The following is a 23,262-nucleotide window of genomic DNA, read 5'->3' on the forward strand; positions in this document are numbered from 1 at the left end:
AGATAAACCACGTCCATGTCATGTTCATATCTCTACTTATAAGGGTAGACAGACCACGCCCATGTCAACCTCTCTACTTATAAGGGTAGATAGACCACGCTCATGTCATGTCCATATCTTTACTTATAAGGGTAGATAGACCACGCCCATGTCATGTCCACATCTCTACTTATAAGGGTAGATAGACCACGCCCATGTCAACCTCTCTGCTTTTAAGGGTAGACAGACCACACCCATGTCAACCTATCTACTTATAAGGGTAGATAGACCACGCCCATGCCATGTTCATATCTCTACTTATAAGGGTAGACAGACCACGTCCATGTCATGTCCATATCTCTACTCATAAGGGTAGATAGACCACGCCCATGCCATGTCCACATCTCTACTTATAAGAGTAGATAGACCACGCCCATGTTATTTCCACATCTCTACTTATAAGGGTAGATAGACCACACCCATGTCATGTCAACCTCTCTACTAATAAGGGTAGATAGACCACGCCCATGTCATGTCCATATCTCTACTTATAAGGGTAGATAGACCACGCCCATGTCAACCTCATTACTTACAAGGGTAGACAGACCACGCCCATGTCACCCTCTCTACTTATAAGGGTAGATAGACCAAGCCCATGTCATGTCCACATCTCTACTCATAAGGGTAGATAGACCACGCCCATGTCATGTCCACATCTCTACTTATAAGAGTAGATAGACCACGCCCATGTTATTTCCACATCTCTACTTATAAGGGTAGATAGACCACACCCGTGTCATGTCAACCTCTCTACTAATAAGGGTAGATAGACCACGCTCATGTCATGTCCATATCTCTACTTATAAGGGTAGATAAACCACGTCCATGTCATGTCCATATCTCTACTTATAAGGGTAGATAGACCATGCCCATGTCATTCTCTCTACTTATAAGGGTAGATAGACCACGCCCATGCCATGTTCATATCTCTACTTATAAGGGTAGACTCTACTAATAAGGGGTAGATAGACCACGCCCATGCCATGATCATATCTCTACTTATAAGGGTAGACAGACCACGTCCATGTCATTTCCATATCTCTACTTATAAAGGTAGACAGACCACGTCCAAGTCATGTCCACATCTCTTCTTATAAGGGTAGGTAGACCACGCCCATGTCATGTCCATATCTCTGTCATGTCCACATCTCTACTTATAAGGGTAGGTAGACCACGCCCATGTCATGTCCATATCTCTACTTATAAGGGTAGATAGACCACGCCCATGTCATGTCCATATCTCTACTTATAAGGGTAGATAGACCACGCCCATGTCCACATCTCTACTTATAAGGGTAGATAGACCACGCCCATGTCATGTCAATCTCTCTACTTATAAGGGTAGATAGACCACGCCCATGTCATGTCCATATCTCTACTTATAAGGGTAGATAGACCACGCCCATGTCATGTCCATATCTCTACTTATAAGGGTAGATAGACCACGCCCATGTCAACCTCTCTACTTATAAGGGTAGATAGACCACGCCCATGTCATGATAGACCACGCCCATGTCATGTCCTATCTCTACTTATAAGGGTAGATAGACCACGCCCATGTCAACCTCTCTGCTTATAAGGGTAGATAGACCACGTCCCCATGTCAACCTGTCTACTTATAAGGGTAGATAGACAACGCCCATGTCAACCACGCCCATATAAGGGTAGACAGACCCATCCATCTGTTACTTATAAGGGTAGACAGAGACCCATGTCCATGTTCATCTCTACTTATAAGGGGTAGATAGACCACGCCCATGTCATGTCCACATCTCTACTTATAAGGGTAGATAGACCACGCCCATGTCATGTCCACATCTCTACTTATAAGGGTAGATAGACCACGCCCATGTCAACCTCTCTACTTATAAGGGTAGATAGACCAAGCCCATGTCATGTCCACATCTCTACTCATAAGGGTAGATAGACCACGCCCATACCATGTCCACATCTCTACTTATAAGAGTAGATAGACCACGCCCATGTTATTTCCACATCTCTACTTATAAGGGTAGATAGACCACACCCATGCCATGTCAACCTCTCTACTAATAAGGGTAGATAGACCACGCCCATGTCATGTCCATATCTCTACTTATAAGGGTAGATAGACCACGCCCATGTCAACCTCATTACTTACAAGGGTAGACAGACCACGCCCATGTCACCCTCTCTACTTATAAGGGTAGATAAACCACGTCCATGTCATGTCCATATCTCTACTTATAAGGGTAGATAGACCATGCCCATGTCAACCTCTCTACTTATAAGGGTAGACAGACAACGCCCATGTCAACCTCTCTACTTATATGGGTAGATAGACCACGCTCATGTCATGTCCATATCTTTACTTCTAAGGGTAGATAGACCACGCCCATGTCATGTCCACATCTCTACTTATAAGGGTAGATAGACCACGCCCACGTCAACCTCTCTGCTTATAAGGGTAGACAGACCACACCCATGTCAACCTGTCTACTTATAAGGGTAGATAGACCACGCCCAAGCCATGTTCATATCTCTACTTATAAGGGTAGAAATGTTCATATCTCTACTTATAAGGGTAGACAGACCACGTCCATGCTATGTCCACATCTCTACTTATAAGGGTAGATAGACCACGTCCATGTCATGTCCACATCTCTTCTTATAAGGGTAGATAGACCACGCCCACGTCAACCTCTCTGCTTATAAGGGTAGATAGACCACGCCCATGTCAACCTCTATACTTAAAATGGTAGATAGACCACGCCCATGTCATGTCCATATCTCTACTTATAAGGGTGATAGACCACGCCCATGTCAACCTCTCTACTTATAAGGGTAGATAGACCACGTCCATGTCATGTCCACCTCTCTACTAATAAGGGTAGACAGACCACGTCCATGTCATGTCCATATTCTCTACTTATAAGGGTAGACAGACCACAACTACGTCATGTCAATCTCACTACTTATAAGAGCTGACAGACCACGCCCATGTCACGCCCTTCTAGAGCGGCTGAGAGTCCGATTTGGTGTCACAGGTACAGTTGTCATGTGGTTAAAGTCCTGTTTGCATCTTCGGTCTCAGTGTGTAACATTCGGGAAATCTACATCGATTCTAAACCATGTCCCTTGTCTTATAGCGCTCCCCAAGGATCGGTGTTGGGTCCACTGATCTTCACAACGTACATCGATCATTCCTCTTGGTGATATCTTCACAAGTTACAGAATACCTTTCCATGGCTAGGCTGATGACACACAGAACCTGATTGCTGCCAGACCAAACCGTATTACCACTGAACTTGACAGACTACAAAATGCATCGATAAAGTTTGCAACTGGATGAAAATTCACTTTTTTAAATTGAACGAGGAGAAAGCTGAAGTTATTCTTGTTGGATCCTATTAACAACTACAGAAGATACCTGGGTCTAAAATCACATGCTGGGTTGGAGATGCACCAGTAACATATCCTATTAACAACTACAGAAGATACCTGGTTGTAACATCACATGCAGAATTGGAGATGCACCAGTAACATATCCTATTAACAACTACAGAAGATACCTGGTTGTAACATCACATGCAGAATTGGAGATGCACCAGTAACATATCCTATTAACAACTACAGAAGATACCTGGTTGTAACATCACATGCAGAATTGGAGATGCACCAGTAACATATCCTATTAACAACTACAGAAGATACCTGGTTGTAACATCACATGCAGAATTGGAGATGCACCAGTAACATATCCTATTAACAACTACAGAAGATACCTGGTTGTAACATCACATGCTGGGTTGGAGATGCACCAGTAACATATCCTATTAACAACTACAGAAGATACCTGGTTCTAACATCACATGCTGGGTTGGAGATGCACCAGTAACATATCCTATTAACAACTACAGAAGATACCTGGTTGTAACATCACATGCAGAATTGGAGATGCACCAGTAACATATCCTATTAACAACTACAGAAGATACCTGGTTGTAACATCACATGCAGAATTGGAGATGCACCAGTAACATATCCTATTAACAACTACAGAAGATACCTGGTTGTAACATCACATGCAGGGTGGAGATGCACCAGTAACATATCCTATTAACAACTAAAGAAGATACCTGGTTGTAACATCACATGCAGAATTGGAGATGCACCAGTAACATATCCTATTAACAACTACAGAAGATACCTGGTTGTAACATCACATACAGAATTGGAGATGCACCAGTAACATATCCTATTAACAACTACAGAAGATACCTGGTTGTAACATCACATGCAGAATTGGAGATGCACCAGTAACATATCCTATTAACAACTACAGAAGATACCTGGTTGTAATATCACATGCTGGGTTGGAGATGCACCAGTAACACCATGAAAACAAGTACGGAATCCGGGCGTTGTTTTTGACTCCAATATGAAAATATAGAATCAAGTAGAAGCAGTTTGCAAAACAGGTCATTTGTACCTCCATCGGATTGGAAAACTCCGCAGACCTTTCTTAGGGTGCAACTAAACTTCTAGCTCAGTCGCTTCTCGTCTCAAGACTAGATTACTCTAACTCCCTGTTAAATGGCATATCCTCAACACTCCTTCATAAACTTCAACTCCTCCAAAATACAGCTGCCAGGATCATTACCAGGACACCTAAACACCAACATATCTCTCTTGTTATCAAACAACTTCATTGGCTACCAGTTTCCAGCAGAAGCAAGTTCCAAATCACATTCCACACTTTCCAATGTCTCATGACAGACTCTGCTCCTTCCTATCTCAAAGCCCTGGTTCAGCCTCACACGCCAAGCCGGACACTGCGTTCCCAAGACAAGTACCTCCCAAAGTCTCACTGTAAAACAGCTATGGGTGAATGCAGTTCAGATGCGCAGCAGCATCTATGTGGAATGCCCTTACAGATCAGATCAACAGTCGCCAGTGAACAGTCAACCTGGAACCTTCAGCGCTATACAAAATGACTAGATTAGATTAGATGTCCACATCTAACCCTGACTTATAAGGGTAGACAGGCCACACCCATGTCATGTCATCCTCTCTACTAATAGGACACACAGGCCACACCCATGTCATGTCATCCTCTCTACTTATAGGGGTAGACAGGCCACGGCCATGTCATGTCATCCTCTCTACTTATAGGGGTAGACAGGCCACGGCCATGTCATGTCATCCTCTCTACTTATAGGGGTAGACAGGCCACGGCCATGTCATGTCATCCTCTCTACTTATAGGGGTAGACAGGCCACACCCATGTCATGTCATCCTCTCTACTTATAGGGGTAGACAGCCACACCCATGTCATGTCATCCCTCTACTTATAGGGGTAGACAGGGCCATGTCATGTCATGTCATCCTCTCTCTACTTATAGGGGTAGACAGGCCACACCCATGTCATGTCATCCCTCTACTTATAGGGTACACAGGCCACGGCCACGTCATGTCATCCTCTCTATTTATATAGGGTAGACAGGCCACACCCATGTCATGTCATACTTATAGGGGTAGACAGCCACACCCATGTCATGTCATCCTCTCTACTTATAAGGGTAGACAGGCCACGGCCATGCCACGCCACACCCATGTCATGTCATCCTCTTATAGGGGTAGACAGGCCACGGCCATGTCATGTCATCCTCTCTACTTATAGGGGTAGACAGGCCACGGCCATGTCATGTCATCCTCTCTACTTATAGGGGTAGACAGGCCACGGCCATGTCATGTCATCCTCTCTACTTATAGGGGTAGACAGGCCACGGCCATGTCATGTCCATATCTCTGCTTATAGGGGTAGACAGGCCACACCCACGTCATGTCATCCTCTCTACTTATAGGGGTAGACAGGCCACACCCATGTCATGTCCATATCTCTGCTTATACTAAATATTGACCCTTGTCAGCAGTAAGAATAACAGACTCAGCTTAACATCTTTTATATGAAGTTATGTAAAAGACAAAATTTAATTGTACTTTAAAAACTCTTCGTACAGCGTGGCATTTATTGTCAACACATATGGGTAAGATATACAAATGAAACAAAGATACAATGTATACAAAGTAATGTGTTTCATTTTAGATACGATGAGTGTAAAGATGAAAAATATTTGTTGGAGATTAACGTGACGCGCTAACGTAACTACAGTAAACACTTATGGTCTGTCATGTACTAAAGGATAATTGTACATACCACTGTCGTTTTCTGATATTTAAAGCGAAAAGCACAACGCATATTCCCCTATTTATGGAATATATCCCCGAAGCATATGTCACGTGTTCTGTGAGCGTCAACGTCTAAGGATTCCTCCCGCTGCCTCGTTTGAAGATTTTGACACCTGGGCCGTATTTCATGATGGCGAGTGTTATAGCCATGACCGACACCATGACGACACCGACTCCAACGCCAACCGCTGTCCCTGTTGACAGCGTGCCACTGACATTGGACGTCTCATTCTGAGAGGGCATTTCCAAAACACCAGACTCGCTTCTTGGAATTGGTATCTCCATTGGGACTTCAGCACTTTCGCTGGGGTGAGATGGTGTCCGATTTGAGTCCGAGCTCCGGACGGGTAGAGATGGTGTCCGACTTGTGTCCGAGCTCCGGACGGAGTGAGATGATGTCCAATTAGGGTTCAATGTTACACCTGGGGGAGACTCTTTCGCATCAACCTCGGCATTACGGTTTTCACCATTAGGACGGGGATGGTGGCCATTCAGACTGTCCTCTGTAGTGACTGGTTTCCCCTCCGTTACACCAGTGCGCAACTCTGTAAGAAGGAGGATCCATGTATGTATGTGGTATATACATTGAAAGGTGTGTTTAGTGGAGCTGTTTATAATGTGTGTTTAGTGGAGCTGTTTATAATGTGTGTTTAGTGGAGCTGTTAATAATGTGTGTTAAGTGGAGCTGTATATAATGTGTTTAGCGGAGTTGTATATAATGTGTGTTTAGTCGAGTTGTATATAATGTGTGTTTAGTGGGGCTGTATATAATGTATGTTTAGTGGAGTTGTATATAATGTGTGTTTAGTGGAGTTGTATATAATGTGTGTTTAGTAGAGTTGTATATAATATGTGTTTAGTGGAGCTGTATATAATGTGTGTTTAGTGGAGCTGTTAATAATGTGTGTTTAGTGGAGTTGTATATAATGTGTGTTTAGTGGAGTTGTATATAATGTGTGTTTAGTGGAGTTGTATATAATGTGTGTTTAGTGGAGTTGTATATAATGTGTGTTTAGTGGAGTTGTATATAATGTGTGTTTAGTGGAGTTGTGTATAATATGTGTTTAGTGGAGTTGTATATAATGTGTGTTTAGTGGAGTTGTATATAATGTGTGTTTAGTGGAGTTGTGTATAATGTGTGTTTAGTGGAGTTGTGTTTAATGTGTGTTTAGTGGAGTTGTATATAATGTGTGTTTAGTGGAGTTGTATATAATGTGTGTTTAGTGGAGTTGTATGTAAGGTGAGTTTAGTGGAGTTGTATATAATGTTTGTTTAGTGGAGTTGTATATAATGTTGGTTTAGTTGAGTTGTATATAATGTGTGTTTAGGGAGCTTATATAATGTGAGTTTAGTGGAGTTGTATCAATGTGTGTTTAGTGGAGCTGTATATAATGTTTGTTTAGTTGAGTTGTATATAATGTGTGTTTAGGGGAGCTGAATATAATGTGAGTTTAGTGGAGTTGTATATAATGTGTGTTTAGGGAGCTGAATATAATGTTTGTTTAGTTGAGTTGTATATAATGTGTGTTTAGGGAGCTGAATATAATGTGAGTTTAGTGGAGTTGTATATAATGTGTGTTTAGTGGAGCTGTGTATAATGTGTGTTTAGTGGAGTTGTATATAAGTGTGTGTTTAGTGGAGTTGTATATAATGTGAGTTTAGTGGAGTTGTATATAATGTGTGTTTAGGGGAGCTGTATATAATGTGAGTTTAGTGGAGTTGTATATAATGTGTGTTTAGGGGAGCTGTATATAATGTGTGTTTAGTGGAGTTGTATATAATGTGTGTTTAGTGGAGTTGTATATAATGTGTGTTTAGTGGAGTTGTATATAATGTGTGTTTAGCGGAGTTGTATATAATGTGTGTTTAGTGGAGCTGTATATAGTGTTTGTTTAGTGGAGTTGTATGTAAGGTGAGTTTAGTGGAGTTGTATATAATGTGTGTTTAGTGGAGTTGTATATAATGTGTGTTTAGGGGAGCTGAATGTAATGTGAGTTTAGTGGAGTTGTATATAATGTGTGTTTAGGGGAGCTGAATATAATATGAGTTTAGTGGAGTTGTATATAATGTGTGTTTAGGGGAGTTGTATATAATGTGTGTTTAGGGGAGCTGAATATAATGTGAGTTTAGTGGAGTTGTATATAATGTGTGTTTAGTGGAGTTGTATGTAAGGTGAGTTTAGGGGAGCGGTATATAATGTGAGTTTAGTGGAGTTGTGTACAGTGCGTGTTTGCGCTGTGCATTATAATGGCGAAAGTATAACAATGAAACACTAAAACTATTTGACATTTCCGACATCAATATCCCCAATACGTTTCCTTTCTGGGAGAGTATACATAAATGACACCCAGCGTGCTGGAAGAAATTTACTGACTTGATACAGTCATAGTATATTAGATTGACAATGTTCTGAATACCAGTATTGTTGGTTATGCATTCATCATCTTCGTACAAAGTTTGCTACAAACAGAATATTATCACCGATCTACACAAGAGCGACACGGTAAGTGAACAATCGTCTGTATCAACGTCGCAGTGAATCCGACTCACCCGTGTCAGTCAGGCTACTGCTAGACAAACTACTGCAGACTCACCCGTGTCAGTAAGGCTACTGCTAGACACACTACTGCAGACACCCCGTGTCAGTCAGGCACCTGCTAGACACACTACTGCAGACTCACCCGTGTCAGTAAGGCTACTGCTAGACACACTACTGCAGACTCACCCGTGTCAGTAAGGCTACTGCTAGACACATTACTGAAGACTCACCCGTGTCAGTAAGGCTACTGCTAGACACACTACTGCAGACTCACCCGTGTCAGTCAGGCTACTGCTAGACACACTACTGCAGACTCACCCGTGTCAGCCAGGCTATTGCTAGACACACTACTGCAGACTCATCCGTTTTATTAAGGCACCTGCTAGACACACTACTGCAGACTCACCCGTGTCAGTCAGGCTACTGCTAGACACACTACTGCAGACTCACCCGTGTCAGTAAGGCTATTGCTAGACACACTACTGCAGACTCACCCGTTTCATTAAGGCACCTGCTGGACACACTACTGCAGACTCAACCGTGTCAATCAGGCTACTGCTAGACACACTACTGTTATCAGACTCACCCGTGTCAGTCAGGCACCTGCTAGACACAATACTGCAGACTCAACCGTGTCAGTCAGGCTATTGCTAGACACATTACTGCAGACTCACCCGTGTCATTAAGGTACCTGCTAGACACACTACTGCAGACTCACCCGTGTCAGTCAGGCTACTGCTAGACACACTACTGCAGACTCACCCGTGTCAGTCAGGCACCTGCTAGACAATGCCACTACTGCAGACCCAACCGTGTCAGTAAGGCTATTGCTAGACACATTACTGCAGACTCACCCGTTTCATTAAGGCACCTGCTACAGACACACTACTGCAGACTCACCCGTGTCAGTCAGGCAACTGCTAGACACACTATTGCAGACTCACCCGTGTCAGTCAGGCACCTGCTAGACACACTACTGCAGACTCACCCGTGTCCAGTAAGGCTACTGCTAGACACACTACTGCAGACTCACCCGTGTCAGTAAGGCACCTGCTAGACACACTACTGCAGACTCAACCGTGTCAATCAGGCTACTGCTAGACACACTACTGTTATCAGACTCACCCGTGTCAGTCAGGCACCTGCTAGACACAATACTGCAGACTCAACCGTGTCAGTCAGGCTATTGCTAGACACATTACTGCAGACTCACCCGTGTCAGTAAGGCACCTGCTAGACACACTACTGCAGACTCACCCGTGTCAGTCAGGCTACTGCTAGACACACTACTGCAGACTCACCCGTGTCAGTAAGGCACCTGCTAGACACACTACTGCAGACTCACCCGTGTCAGTAAGGCTATTGCTAGACACATTACTGCAGACTCACCCGTTTCATTAAGGCACCTGCTAGACACACTACTGCAGACTCACCCGTGTCAGTCAGGCAACTGCTAGACACACTATTGCAGACTCACCCGTGTCAGTCAGGCACCTGCTAGACACACTACTGCAGACTCACCCGTGTCAGTAAGGCTACTGCTAGACACACTACTGCAGACTCACCCGTGTCAGTAAGGCACCTGCTAGACACACTACTGCAGACTCAACCGTGTCAATCAGGCTACTGCTAGACACACTACTGTTATCAGACTCACCCGTGTCAGTCAGGCACCTGCTAGACACAATACCAGAGACTCAACCGTGTCAGTCAGGCTATTGCTAGACACACTACTGCAGACTCACCCGTTTCATTAAGGTACCTGCTAGACACACTACTGCAGACTCACCCGTGTCAGTCAGGCTACTGCTAGACGCACTACTGCAGACTCACCCGTGTCAGTAAGGCACCTGCTAGACACACTACTGCAGACCCAACCGTGTCAGTAAGGCTATTGCTAGACACATTACTGCAGACTCACCCGTTTCATTAAGGCACCTGCTAGACACACTACTGCAGACTCACCCGTGTCAGTCAGGCAACTGCTAGACACACTATTGCAGACTCACAGACTCACCCGTGTCAGTCAGGCACCTGCTAGACACACTACTGCAGACTCACCCGTGTCAGTAAGGCTACTGCTAGACACACACTGCAGACTCACCCCGTGTCAGTCAGGCTACTGCTAGACACACTACTGCAGACTCACCCGTGTCAGTAAGGCACCTGCTAGACACACTACTGCAGACTCACCCGTTTCAGTAAGGCTATTGCTAGACACATTATTGCAGACTCCTCACCCGTTTCATTAAGGCACCTGCTAGACGCACTACTGCAGACTCACCCGTGTCGGTCAGGCAACTGCTAGACACACTATTGCAGACTCACCCCGTGTCAGTCAGGCACCTGCTAGACACACTACTGCAGACTCCACCCGTGTCAGTAAGGCTACTGCTAGACACTACTGCAGACTCACCCGTGTCAGTAAGGCACCTGCTAGACACACTACTGCAGACTCAACCGTGTCAATCAGGGCTACTGCTAGACACACTACTGTTATCAGACTCACCCGTGTCAGTCGGGCACCTGCTAGACACACTACTGCAGACTCACCCGTTTCATTAAGGTACCTGCTAGACTATGCACTACTGCAGACTCACCCGTGTCAGTCAGGCTACTGCTGGACACTACACTACTGCAGACTCACCCGTGTCAGTAAGGCACCTGCTAGACACACTACTGCAGACCCAACCGTGTCAGTAAAGGCTATTTGCAGACACATTACTGCAGACTCACCCGTTTCATTAAGGCACCTGCTAGACACACTACTGCAGACTCACCCCGTGTCAGTCAGGCAACTGCTAGACACACTATTGCAGACTCACCCGTGTCAGTCAGGCACCTGCTAGACACACTACTGCAGACTCACCCGTGTCAGTAAGGCTACTGCTAGACACACTACTGCAGACTCACCCGTGTCAGTCAGGCTACTGCTAGACACACTACTGCAGACTCACCCGTGTCAGTAAGGCACCTGCTAGACACACTACTGCAGACTCACCCGTTTCAGTAAGGCTATTGCTAGACACATTATTGCAGACTCACCCGTTTCATTAAGGCACCTGCTAGACACACTACTGCAGACTCACCCGTGTCAGTCAGGCAACTGCTAGACACACTATTGCAGACTCACCCGTGTCAGTCAGGTTCCTGCTAGACACACTACTGCAGACTCACCCCGTGTCAGTAAGGCTACTGCTAGACACACTACTGCAGACTCACCCGTGTCAGTAAGGCACCTGCTAGACACACACTACTGTAGACTCAACCGTGTCAATCAGGCTACTGCTGGACACACTACTGTTATCAGACTCACCCGTGTCAGTCAGGCACCTGCTAGACACAATACTGCAGACTCAACCGTGTCAGTCAGGCTATTGCTAGACACACTACTGCAGACTCACCCGTTTCATTAAGGTACCTTGCCTGCTAGACACTACTGCAGACTCACCCGTGTCAGTCAGGCTGCTGCTAGACACACTACTGCAGACTCACCCGTGTCAGTAAGGCACCTGCTAGACACACTACTGCAGACCCAACCGTGTCAGTAAGGCTATTGCTAGACACATTACTGCAGACTCACCCGTTTCAGTAAGGCACCTGCTAGACACACTACTGCAGACTCACCCGTGTCAGTCAGGCAACTGCTAGACACACTATTGCAGACTCACCCGTGTCAGTCAGGCACCTGCTAGACACACTACTGCAGACTCACCCGTGTCAGTAAGGCTACTGCTAGACACACTACTGCAGACTCACCCGTGTCAGTCAGGCTACTGCTAGACACACTACTGCAGACTCACCCGTGTCAGTAAGGCACCTGCTAGACACACTACTGCAGACTCACCCGTTTCAGTAAGGCTATTGCTAGACACATTATTGCAGACTCACCCGTTTCATTAAGGCACCTGCTGGACACTACTGCAGACTCACCCGTGTCGGTCAGGCAGCTGCTAGACACTATTGCAGACTCACCCGTGTCAGTCAGGCACCTGCTAGACACACTACTGCAGACTCACCCGTGTCAGTAAGGCTACTGCTAGACACACTACTGCAGACTCACCCACGTGTCCAGTAAGGCTGCCTGCTAGACACACTACTGCAGACTCAACCGTGTCAAGTAAGGCTACTGCTAGACACACTACTGTTATCAGACTCACCCGTGTCAGTCTGCTGGGGCACCTGCTAGACACAATACTGCAGACTCAGCCGTGCCAGTCAGGCTGTTGCTGTTGACACACTACTGCAGACTCACCCGTTTCATTAAGGTACCTGCTAGACACACTACTGCAGACTCACCCGTGTCAGTCGGGCTACTGCTAGACACACTACTGCAGACTCACCCGTGTCAGTAAAGGCACCTGCTAGACACACTACTGCAGACCCAACCGTGTCAGTAAAGGCTGTTGCTAGACACATTACTGCAGACTCACCCGTTTCATTAAGGCACCTGCTAGACACACTACTGCAGACTCACCCGTGTCAGTCAGGCAACTGCTAGACACACTATTGCCAGACTCACCCGTGTCAGTCAGGCACCTGCTAGACACACTACTGCAGACTCACCCGTGTCAGTAAGGCTACTGCTAGACGCACTACTGCAGAACTCACCCGTGTCAGTCAGGCTACTGCTAGACACACTACTGCAGACTCACCCGTGTCAGTAAGGCACCTGCTAGACACACTACTGCAGACTCACCCGTGTCAGTAAAGGCTATTGCTGGACACATTACTGCAGACTCACCCGTTTCATTAAGGCACCTGCTAGACACACTACTGCAGACTCACCCGTGTCAGTCAGGCAACTGCTAGACACACTATTGCAGACTCACCCGTGTCAGTCAGGCACCTGCTAGACACACTACTGCAGACTCACCCGTGTCAGTAAGGCTACTGCTAGACACACTACTGCAGACTCACCCGTGTCAGTCAGGCTACTGCTAGACACACTACTGCAGACTCACCCGTGTCAGTAAGGCTACTGCTAGACACACTACTGCAGACTCACCCGTGTCAGTAAGGCACCTGCTAGACACACTACTGCAGACTCACCCGTTTCAGTAAGGCTATTGCTAGACACATTACTGCAGACTCACCCGTTTCATTAAGGCACCTGCTAGACACACTACTGCAGACTCACCCGTGTCAGTCAGGCAACTGCTAGACACACTATTGCAGACTCACCCGTGTCAGTCAGGCACCTGCTAGACACACTACTGCAGACTCACCCGTGTCAGTAAGGCTACTGCTAGACACACTACTGCAGACTCACCCGTGTCAGTAAGGCTACTGCTAGACACACTACTGCAGACTCACCCGTGTCAGTAAGGCACCTGCTAGACACACTACTGCAGACTCACCCGTGTCAGTCAGGCTACTGCTAGACACACTACTGCAGACTCACCCGTGTCAGTAAGGCACCTGCTAGACACACTACTGCAGACTCACCCGTGTCAGTAAGGCTGCTGCTAGACACATTACTGCAGACTCACCCGTTTCATTCAGGCACCTGCTGCAGACACACTACTGCAGACTCACCCGTGTCAGTCAGGCAACTGCTAGACACACTATTGCAGACTTTCACCCGTGTCAGTAAGGCACCTGCTAGACACACTACTGCAGACTCACCCGTGTCAGTAAGGCTACTGCTAGACACACTACTGCAGACTCACCCGTGTCAGTAAGGCACCTGCTAGACACATGACTGCAGACTCACCCGTGTCAGTCAGGCTACTGCTAGACACACTACTGCAGACTCACCCGTGTCAGTCAGGCAACTGCTAGACACACTACTGCAGACTCACCCGTGTCAGTCAGGCTACTGCTAGACACACTACTGCAGACTCACCCTTGTTAGTACTAGTCAGGCTACTGCTAGACACACTACTGGTAGAGGACACTGTAAAATGTGACGTTGATTGTGTGGTGCTGCTCAAAAGCTCTGAAAGAATGAATCATATAAAATATACATATCGCTGTGCACAATGCATGTATACTTGAACACTTTTGTAGACCAGTGTGTGTATGTATGTGCATGTGATTTTCATATCATATGATGCTGATGTACATTATTCCCAGAAAGTATTTAAAAAACTGATACTGAAAATAGAATTTTAAAATAGGTGTTACGTTATGTAGTAAGGTGCTGAATATGGGAGACAACTCTTGTAGGCTTAAGAATGAACCTTACTACATCAACAGTTGCCTCGCCTGGTGTAGCTGACGGTTTCCTTTGTTGACAAGGCAGATTTGACAGGAGAAGAGAAAAGAAAGCTGGTTCTACATCAAATGGGTGTGATTAATGTAAAAGAGTTATCTGGTAGACTGACATTCCTCTGTCTACAGTGTACAGAACTTTGAAGAATATTCAGTCAGGTGTTGGGATTGAGCACAAGACAGGGACAGGGAGACCAAGGAAGTACAGTACTACGGATCGCCGGCGACTTGGTCAGATTGTGAGTAGGGCTCACGAAAATCAAGATTTGGATCATGTTTTCTTTTCTGATGAAAGTTCTGTCTGTCTTTTTCCGAAAGGTGTGAAAATTTGGACAAAAGATACCGTGAAACCTGTCTACCAACGCCCAAAGCAAAGCCCGAAATTTCACATGTGGAGTGGGATGTCATCAAGCGGAGTGACGCCATTGTTTATTTTCACTGGAAACTTGACGAAGGAACCATATGTTGACACCTAAAATGATCACCTCCTTCCAACGGCCCGAACACTGTATGAAGATAATTGAGTTTTCCAGCATGATAACGACCAAAAACACATACTGCGGGCTACACAAAACAGTGGTTTCGGACGAAACTGTTTTAGCTTTAGACTGGCCCAGCTACAGCCTAGATCTTAACCCCACCGAGAATGTGTGGGGACTAATGAAGGACAGAATATACCAAGAAGGACTTAGAAATATTGAGGACATCAAGAAAAAACTGGTCGGATATTTGAATACGCTATCACACGATTTCCTACAAACTTTGGTCGGTAGAGTACCTGGACGCATTCAGTCGTGTATTGCGAGGCAAGGAGGTCTCACAAAGTACTGAAGAGACACTTAGACTGTGAGAGAATCATATCTCAAAACATTCATTTAAGTAAAACTTCTATAGTTTATATACATGTATTAGATATTTGCCAAAACAATAATACATAATACACGAGAAAAATATCTAAGTTGATTATACACAGCACACCAGGCTGTATAGTCGATTATCGAACCCTTGCATTATTCCATTGAACAGGAGTACAATACTGCAGAATCGTTTAGTGCTAGTCATACTTAGTCCTGCAGATGGCGTCATGATGAAGGGACCTTGTTGGAGCTCGAGCAGTTGGTTCAGCGGGAGAGAATGCTGGACCTGGCATGGCCGGCAGGAACGGGGATTACACCTCCCAACTGTACAGAATATGTGCGCTTTGGTGGCGGACGTCAGGTTATACCTGGGGGTGACGAACATGTAGATGCCTCTCTTGGTGCGGGTCATGTTCACTGTACTGTGTGGACACCTGGTGACAGGAAGACACAGTGTGATGTTCCCAACCACCGCGTGATGATAGCACTAGTAATAAGGGGCGGGGCCAGGGACGGGATATATCTGCTAATATACATCCGATACTATATATCTGCTACTATATATCCACTACTATATATCTTCTTCTATATATCTGCTACTAGACATCGATACTATATATCTGCTACTATACATCCGATACTATATATCTGCTACTATACATCCGATACTATATATCTGCTACTATATATACGCTACTATATATCTGCTACTATACATCCGATACTATATATCTGCTACTATACATCCGATACTATATATCTGCTACTATATATCCGATACTATATATCTGCTACTATATATCCGATACTATATATCTGCTACTATATATCCGATACTATATATCTGCTACTATATATCCGATACTATATATCTGCTACTATACATCCGATACTATATATCTGCTACTATATATCCGATACTATATATCTGCTACTATATATCCGATACTATATATCTGCTACTATATATCCGATACAATATAACCACTACAATATAGCCACCACTATATAACTGCTAGTACATATCCTCTGCTACATACCCGCTACTATGTATCCACTATATATCTGCTACTATATATCCACTACAATATAGCCACTATGTCTGCTACTATATATATCCACTACTATATATCCGATACAATATAACCACTACAATATAGCCACCACTATATAACTGCTAGTACATATCCTCTACTACATACCCGCTACTATGTATCCACTACTATGTCTGTATGTCTGCTACTATATATCCATTACTACCTGTATGCTACTATGTATCCAATACTATATATCTGCTACTATATATCCACTACTATAGATTTGCTAATATATATCCAATACTATATACCCACTACAATATATCCACCACTATATATCAGCTACTATATATCCTCTACAATATAGCCACTATGTCTGCTACTATATATATCCTCTACTATATATCCGATACTACTATATGTCTGCTACTATATATATCCTCTACTATATATCCGATACTACTATATATCCAGTACTATATATCCAAAACTACTATATGTCTGCTACTATATATATGCAACTATATACCCACTACAATATATCCACCACTATATGTCTGCTACTATATATGCTACTATATATCCGATACTACTATATATCTGCTACTATATATACGCATATATAACTTACGTGTTTGTGATGAGGGGAAACCTCTTCCGGTCCTCCTTGGAGGGGGCAATAAAGCAGTCACGTGGTTGGAGGTAAGGGGCCCATCTGGGATCTGATGTCGTGAATAGGATGGTGAAGGAGTTAGAATAGTCTACACTGACGGGGTACACGGACATTCGCTCACTTCCTTTGTAAATATCCATCCACACTGTGGTGTTCCTGTGTAGCGGGTGCCCATAGCTCAACACGCCAATACTTCTGTATACGAGTGGGGAGCGCGGGAATGTGCAGGTGACGGAGCGAGTGAACCTCCTGGTGACACCACTGTTCAAGGAGCGGAACAGAAGCTGGTTGACGAAGGACGTTGTTCTTGTAGTTTCCTGCAAGGTATTTGTTAGGGCAAATGTCATAAAGTAAGGTGCAAGTGTAACAAGCACAAAATATGGACAAAAGGTGTACATAGATCGGGAAATAACTATTGAATACATCTTGTTTTAGTTGCTTGTTATAATTAATTCAAAACCTTGAATTGAACACAATTGTCAGAGAAAGGATTAATCTCTTCACAAGACCATGTTTTTAGTTAAAGCTAAGGTTAGGTCATGGGTCACGAGTGGTTCCTATGCAAATTGGCCGAATATATATGAGGTCAGGTCTTTTGTCTTGCCTGTCGCTTTCATTGGTTGACAATGTGCAATATTTTGACTGGAATGTGGAATTAGGTCCACAAAGAAAGTGTGAATGTTGTTCACTTGCTGAATTTTTCCCAACCTGGCAAAGGTAATGAGTGTTTGAACTGGTCAGTTACAAGTTATTTACATTTGTTCGTTGATGAAATAAAAACATACTATTTCTAGTTGGACGTTTAACTCAGCGTTCGTGTTAGCTGAATTTATGTATTTGGTGACAGAGTATCGTTAGCAATGGCTTAAAGTTGTTGGTGACAATATGACTTCCAATTGGTTCAGATATTATATTTGATCTAAGACAAATTGTACATTTAGTCTACTGTTTATAATTATCCTTTCCATGCTAATTAAGATATATATATATATTTGATACAGATCCAATTTGATTTGGGGCGCTTCACTAAATGTGTCAAGTCTGTAGCAACTAGATGGTGAAACACAATACTATATTTTATTTTCTGAAACATGCTAATACCTAAGTGCATTCCCTAGGATTGTAATGGTACAACTGAAAGGTCTGTGGTGCCCTATACATATCCCCTGTTTTTGTGATGTCTGTGTCACGTGACTGTAATGGGATGTTTGGTAAACAGCACACAACCAAGTGCCATGCAATGGATTCTATTTACACTATGACATAGTTGAATATCTTCATATATATTGTTTCACAGAGTTGTTTGTACAACTGCGTCATTTTGATTACATATACAAAGGCGGATGTAAAATATGTGGTTAAAGGGCAAATGTCAGGTAGTATGAAATGAAATGAATCCAGCAATATCAGAACATGTGCTTCACACCAGACATGTGTTTCACACATTGAACCTATGTAAGAGCCCCGGCCGTAAGCCCTCAAAAGACATGATGTCACAATGTCATGTGTCAGAAGATATGATATATACAAGGTCAGGTGTCAGAAAATATGTTATATTCAAGGTCAGGTGAAACAAGATATGGTATAAACAAGGTGAGATGTCAGAAGATACGGCATAAACAAGGTGAGGTGTCAGAAGATACGGTATAAACAATGTCAGGTGTCAGAAGATACGGTATAAACAATGTCAGGTGTCAGAAGATATGATATAAACAAGGTGAGGTGTCAGAAGATACGGTATAAACAATGTCAGGTGTCAGAAGATATGATATAAACAATGTCAGATGTCAGAAGATACGGTATAAACAATGTCTGTTAGAAGATACGATATAAACAAGGTCAGGTGTCAGAGGATATGTTATAAACAAGGTCAGGTGTCAGAGGATATGTTATTAACAAGGTCAGGTGTCAGAATATGTGATGTACATGTGTAGATATCAGAAGATCTAAAGGTCAGATGTAATTGGGAATGATGCATATATGGAAAGGTCGAGACGTCTGGGGATTACAGAAGTATATCACATACTGAAACTAACTTTCATCTCTTTGTTAAAAGAGTGAGTAAACCTAACTTCAAGAAAGTTGATGAACGATTTTTGTAACTAATTAATGATTAATCAATGACTATAGTGTAACACATTCAATGTAAAACATTCAAACAGATTTTGCCAACTTGCTCAGCTATAGACGGTCTATCTGAACTATCTGACGGTCTATCTATCTCACGGTGGTGGTGAATGTGTGACGGGAGGGTGAGACACTTACAGTTCGGGTTGTTGAACACGTGTAAAACGCTGTCGTGATGAAGTAGGTGTTGTTAACGAAGCCAACAGAGCAAGAGGGGTCTGTCAGGGTAGCCTGCCACGCGCCAGCTACTTTGTACCTCACAGACATCGCCGATGTGTTGCAGAAGACTGAGAGCATGTCTGAAACAATATCGTCACGACTGGGGACCACAGTATGCTCAGTTCTAGCATTAGTGGGAGGGGGAACTTGACAATTGAGAAATATACACGACATATTATATCATACTTCGCCTCACGGAAGTCTTTCTGAAAAATAATTTCATAACCAGGTAATTGCCTTTCAAAAGAATCAGGGAGCAGGGTAGGTCTTTGGTAGGGTCAAGAGCAGGGAATTGGGTCTTTGGTAGGGTCAAGAGCAGGGGGTAGGTCTTTGGTAGGGTCAAGAGCAGGGTATGTCTTTGGTAGGGTCAAGAGCAGGGTAGGTCTTTGGTAGGGTCAAGAGCAGGGTAGGTCTTTGGTAGGGTCAAGAGCAGGGTAGGTCTTTGGTAGGGTCAAGAGCAGTGTAGGTCTTTGGTAGGGTCAAGGCAGGGTAGGTCTTTGGTAGGAAGCACAGAGCCATGATTTTGCATTCTTGGTGTTAAAGAAAACGTTTGGGTACCAACACTGGTAGCAAGCAAGTGATGCCACTCAAAGATGTTAGACAGATCCAAGCAGATATTTGGAACGGTACTGTTCAGTTACTGTATTAGAGTTTGTTTCTGTGTTTATTTTTCACCACCGATATCGACTGTATTGTTCTGTAAGAACCGGCAAGCTAACAGCTATTGATCACCACTTCACAATGAACCAGAATCTCCACCACAACACAAACAGATGTCTTACCGTCTGCAACATCAGTTTCATCACTGTTGGCGGCTGGAGAAGAGAAAACAAGTAAAATAAAACTTGCTAGATCATGACCGAAGCAATAGCGGCCATGAAACAAAACAAAATTAACAGCATATATTCCAGGCAAACGTAGTTAATTTAAATGTCAACATCTCCTGTGAATCTGCTGATTTGCCTAAACCTTGCAGTTTATTCACATTTGTTGCCTAATGTTTGGCCCAATGTTGCTCATGGTGCCCCCAACGTACGTTAGCCTTAAGTAGCTCCAAGTTAGCCTGAAGAAGCCCCAAGTTACCCTGAAGTAGCCCCAAGTTAGCCTGAAGTAGCTCCAAGTAAGCCTTAAGTAGCTCCAAGTTAGCCTGAAGTAGCCCCAAGTTAGCCTGAAGTAGCTCCAAGTTAGCCTGAAGTAGCCCCAAGTTAGCCTGAAGTAGCCCCAAGTTAGCCTGAAGTAGCTCCAAGTTAGCCTGAAGTAGCCCCAAGTTAGCCTGAAGTAGCCCCAAGTTAGCCTGAAGTAGCTCCAAGTTAGCCTTAAGTAGCCCCAAGTTAGCCTGAAGTAGCCCCAAGTTAGCCTGAAGTAGCCCCAAGTTAGCCTGAAGTAGCCCCAAGTTAGCCTGATATAGCTCCAAGTTAGCCTGAAGTAGCCCCAAGTTAGCCTGAAGTAGCCCCAAGTTAGCCTGAAGTAGCCCCAAGTTACCCCGAAATAGCCCCAAGTAAGCCTTAAGTAGCTCCAAGTTAGCCTGAAGTAGCCCCAAGTTAGCCTTAACCTTTTATTGCCCTTATATATCCTCCGTATTGTATCACATCCCGCGGTGTTTCCCTAACAAATGACCCTGGATAACCCCACATGTTCCTCCATTAATGACCGTACTGCCCATATATGCCCGATGTCTATCTCCATGTTGTGCATATATATCCCCTGTAACACTTATACTTATAAACCTCCAGTGACGTCACTCTATTGTTCTAGCGAGGCAGTATTTCTTGTCATATCCCGATGCCCCGTCGATTAGGGGGCATTACTTCAATATCGTCCCTCTGCCCGGGGGATTTTCTGAGGAATAGCCCTTGACTTGAATTCTTATAGTCCGTTTGACTTCATTTGAGAGCGATGAATTGCTCACTAACACAAAATCTAATAAATGCAACAAAATCAGACTTTGCACAGTCACATGAAATCGACAGACCAACGTTTCTCTCTGATGATTTGTCTCATAATTTTGGACACCCGAATATAAAAGTTGTTTAACAAACGATCATTATTTTGTTGTCACATTTCGCTATTTCTGACGTGGGGGGACCACATGCTGGTAGAACAGCCAAGTGTGCGAGTTGTTCTTGTGAAATTGAAATTTCACTGCACACGCTTGTTGATTTACATGGCTGTTCTACCAGCAATTCATCGATCTCAAATGAAGTCAAACGGACTATACATGTACTTGATTTGAAGATTGATACGACTTGTCTTGCCATCACTGAATGCGATCGTAAAACATGACATTATTGCAAACTTCCAACATTTAATGACGACACCCGGTTTCGAACCCGCAACCCATCGCTTACTAGCTTGGCAGCTTTATCCACTAGGCTACAAAGGATCGCTGTGAAAGAATGAAATTGTTTGTCGCCATGAACCGTGTGTTTCTCCCAAGACGGGTAGTGCGGGCAGCGCACGTGTAGGGCACGGTAGCGCGTGCAGAGCACGTGCATGGCGCGGCGTCGGCTGCCAGTCTCATCCCAGTTGCTTTCAACAGTAAATACCAAATATTGAAACTATATCTAAAGTATATCTTCGGTCGGTTTATAAGTTGGATAAAGCATGACTCTCGGGCATTACGAAGAAGAAAGGATGTTTTCCCTCGAAAGGATGTTCTTTTTCGTAATGCCCACGGGTCATGCTTTATGCTATACATATCCCCTGTGTTGCCCATAATTCTCCAAGTTGCATATATAACCCCATATGTAGCGAAGCACGATCTCATTTCTATGGAGGCGTTTTCAGCATAATGGGAACACGAGAGACTTGCCTCGGTCCGGCCGTCCACATTCGGCTGACCCATCTAAGATATCGATTCCAAGCTGCCAGTTTAACTGCTCGGACCATTCCTGGCTTATGTCCAATCAGTTCCAGACTGTATGGAACTGATCACAACATCCGGCCCCTACGGCCTGCAATACGCCCAATTTTGCTCTAACGTCACTGACTGGCACGTCTTGCCTGGTGCACACAGCAAGATTAGGATGTCTTTTTTGTTCACTGACGAGTCGAGATTTGATCAGGATAGCTCAGATGGCAGTGCAAGGGTGTACAGACCACGAGGGGAACGATAACCCGACGCGTGCGTTGTCCAACGTCGGCGGTTTGGTGTCGGAAGCGTTTTGGTAAGGTAGCGTGACACGCCTTGACGAGATGCAGTGTCAAATGTCAGTTCCCAAATTTGCAACGACGACGCACAGACGACATTAAACGATTGAAGAAAATTTAATGTTGTTCCATGTATGAACCAACGCTTGTCCAGATGAGATCATTGGGCCTCAT

At 44.3% G+C, this 23,262-nt stretch overlaps 1 protein-coding gene across 1 annotated transcript; it reads right to left on the reverse strand.

The window, feature by feature from the left end:
* Positions 1-6,342: 6,342 nt before the first annotated feature.
* On the reverse strand, positions 6,343-22,783 carry LOC124291552. Its single transcript, XM_046728568.1, has 8 exons — positions 22,751-22,783; positions 21,022-21,316; positions 20,721-20,753; positions 19,858-20,084; positions 17,551-17,909; positions 16,090-16,316; positions 14,658-14,750; positions 6,343-6,815 (listed from the first exon to the last, which is right to left on the reverse strand). The coding sequence occupies exons 1-8, from the start codon at positions 22,781-22,783 to the stop codon at positions 6,343-6,345; spliced, it is 1,740 nt and encodes a 579-aa protein (XP_046584524.1).
* Between the last annotated feature and the right edge of the window lie 479 nt (positions 22,784-23,262).

The sequence above is a fragment of the Haliotis rubra genome, unplaced genomic scaffold (genome assembly GCF_003918875.1).
Source record: "Haliotis rubra isolate DU_JTF1 unplaced genomic scaffold, ASM391887v1 Scf496, whole genome shotgun sequence".
Classification (NCBI taxonomy): Eukaryota; Metazoa; Mollusca; class Gastropoda; order Lepetellida; family Haliotidae; genus Haliotis; species Haliotis rubra.

What these genes read in the sequence shown, in the direction of transcription:
- LOC124291552 (XM_046728568.1), bottom strand. Translation starts at nt 22,783, where the DNA reads ATGGGTCAGCCGAATGTGGACGGCCGGACCGAG. An exon ending in TAACTTGGGGCTACTTCAGG is followed by an intron (nt 20,754 to 21,021) that starts GTAACTTGGGGC and finishes TCTCTTCTCCAG; the next exon opens with CCGCCAACAGTGATGAAACT. An exon ending in CCTGACTAGTACTAACAAGG is followed by an intron (nt 6,816 to 14,657) that starts GTGAGTCTGCAG and finishes TCCTTCTTACAG; the next exon opens with AGTTGCGCACTGGTGTAACG.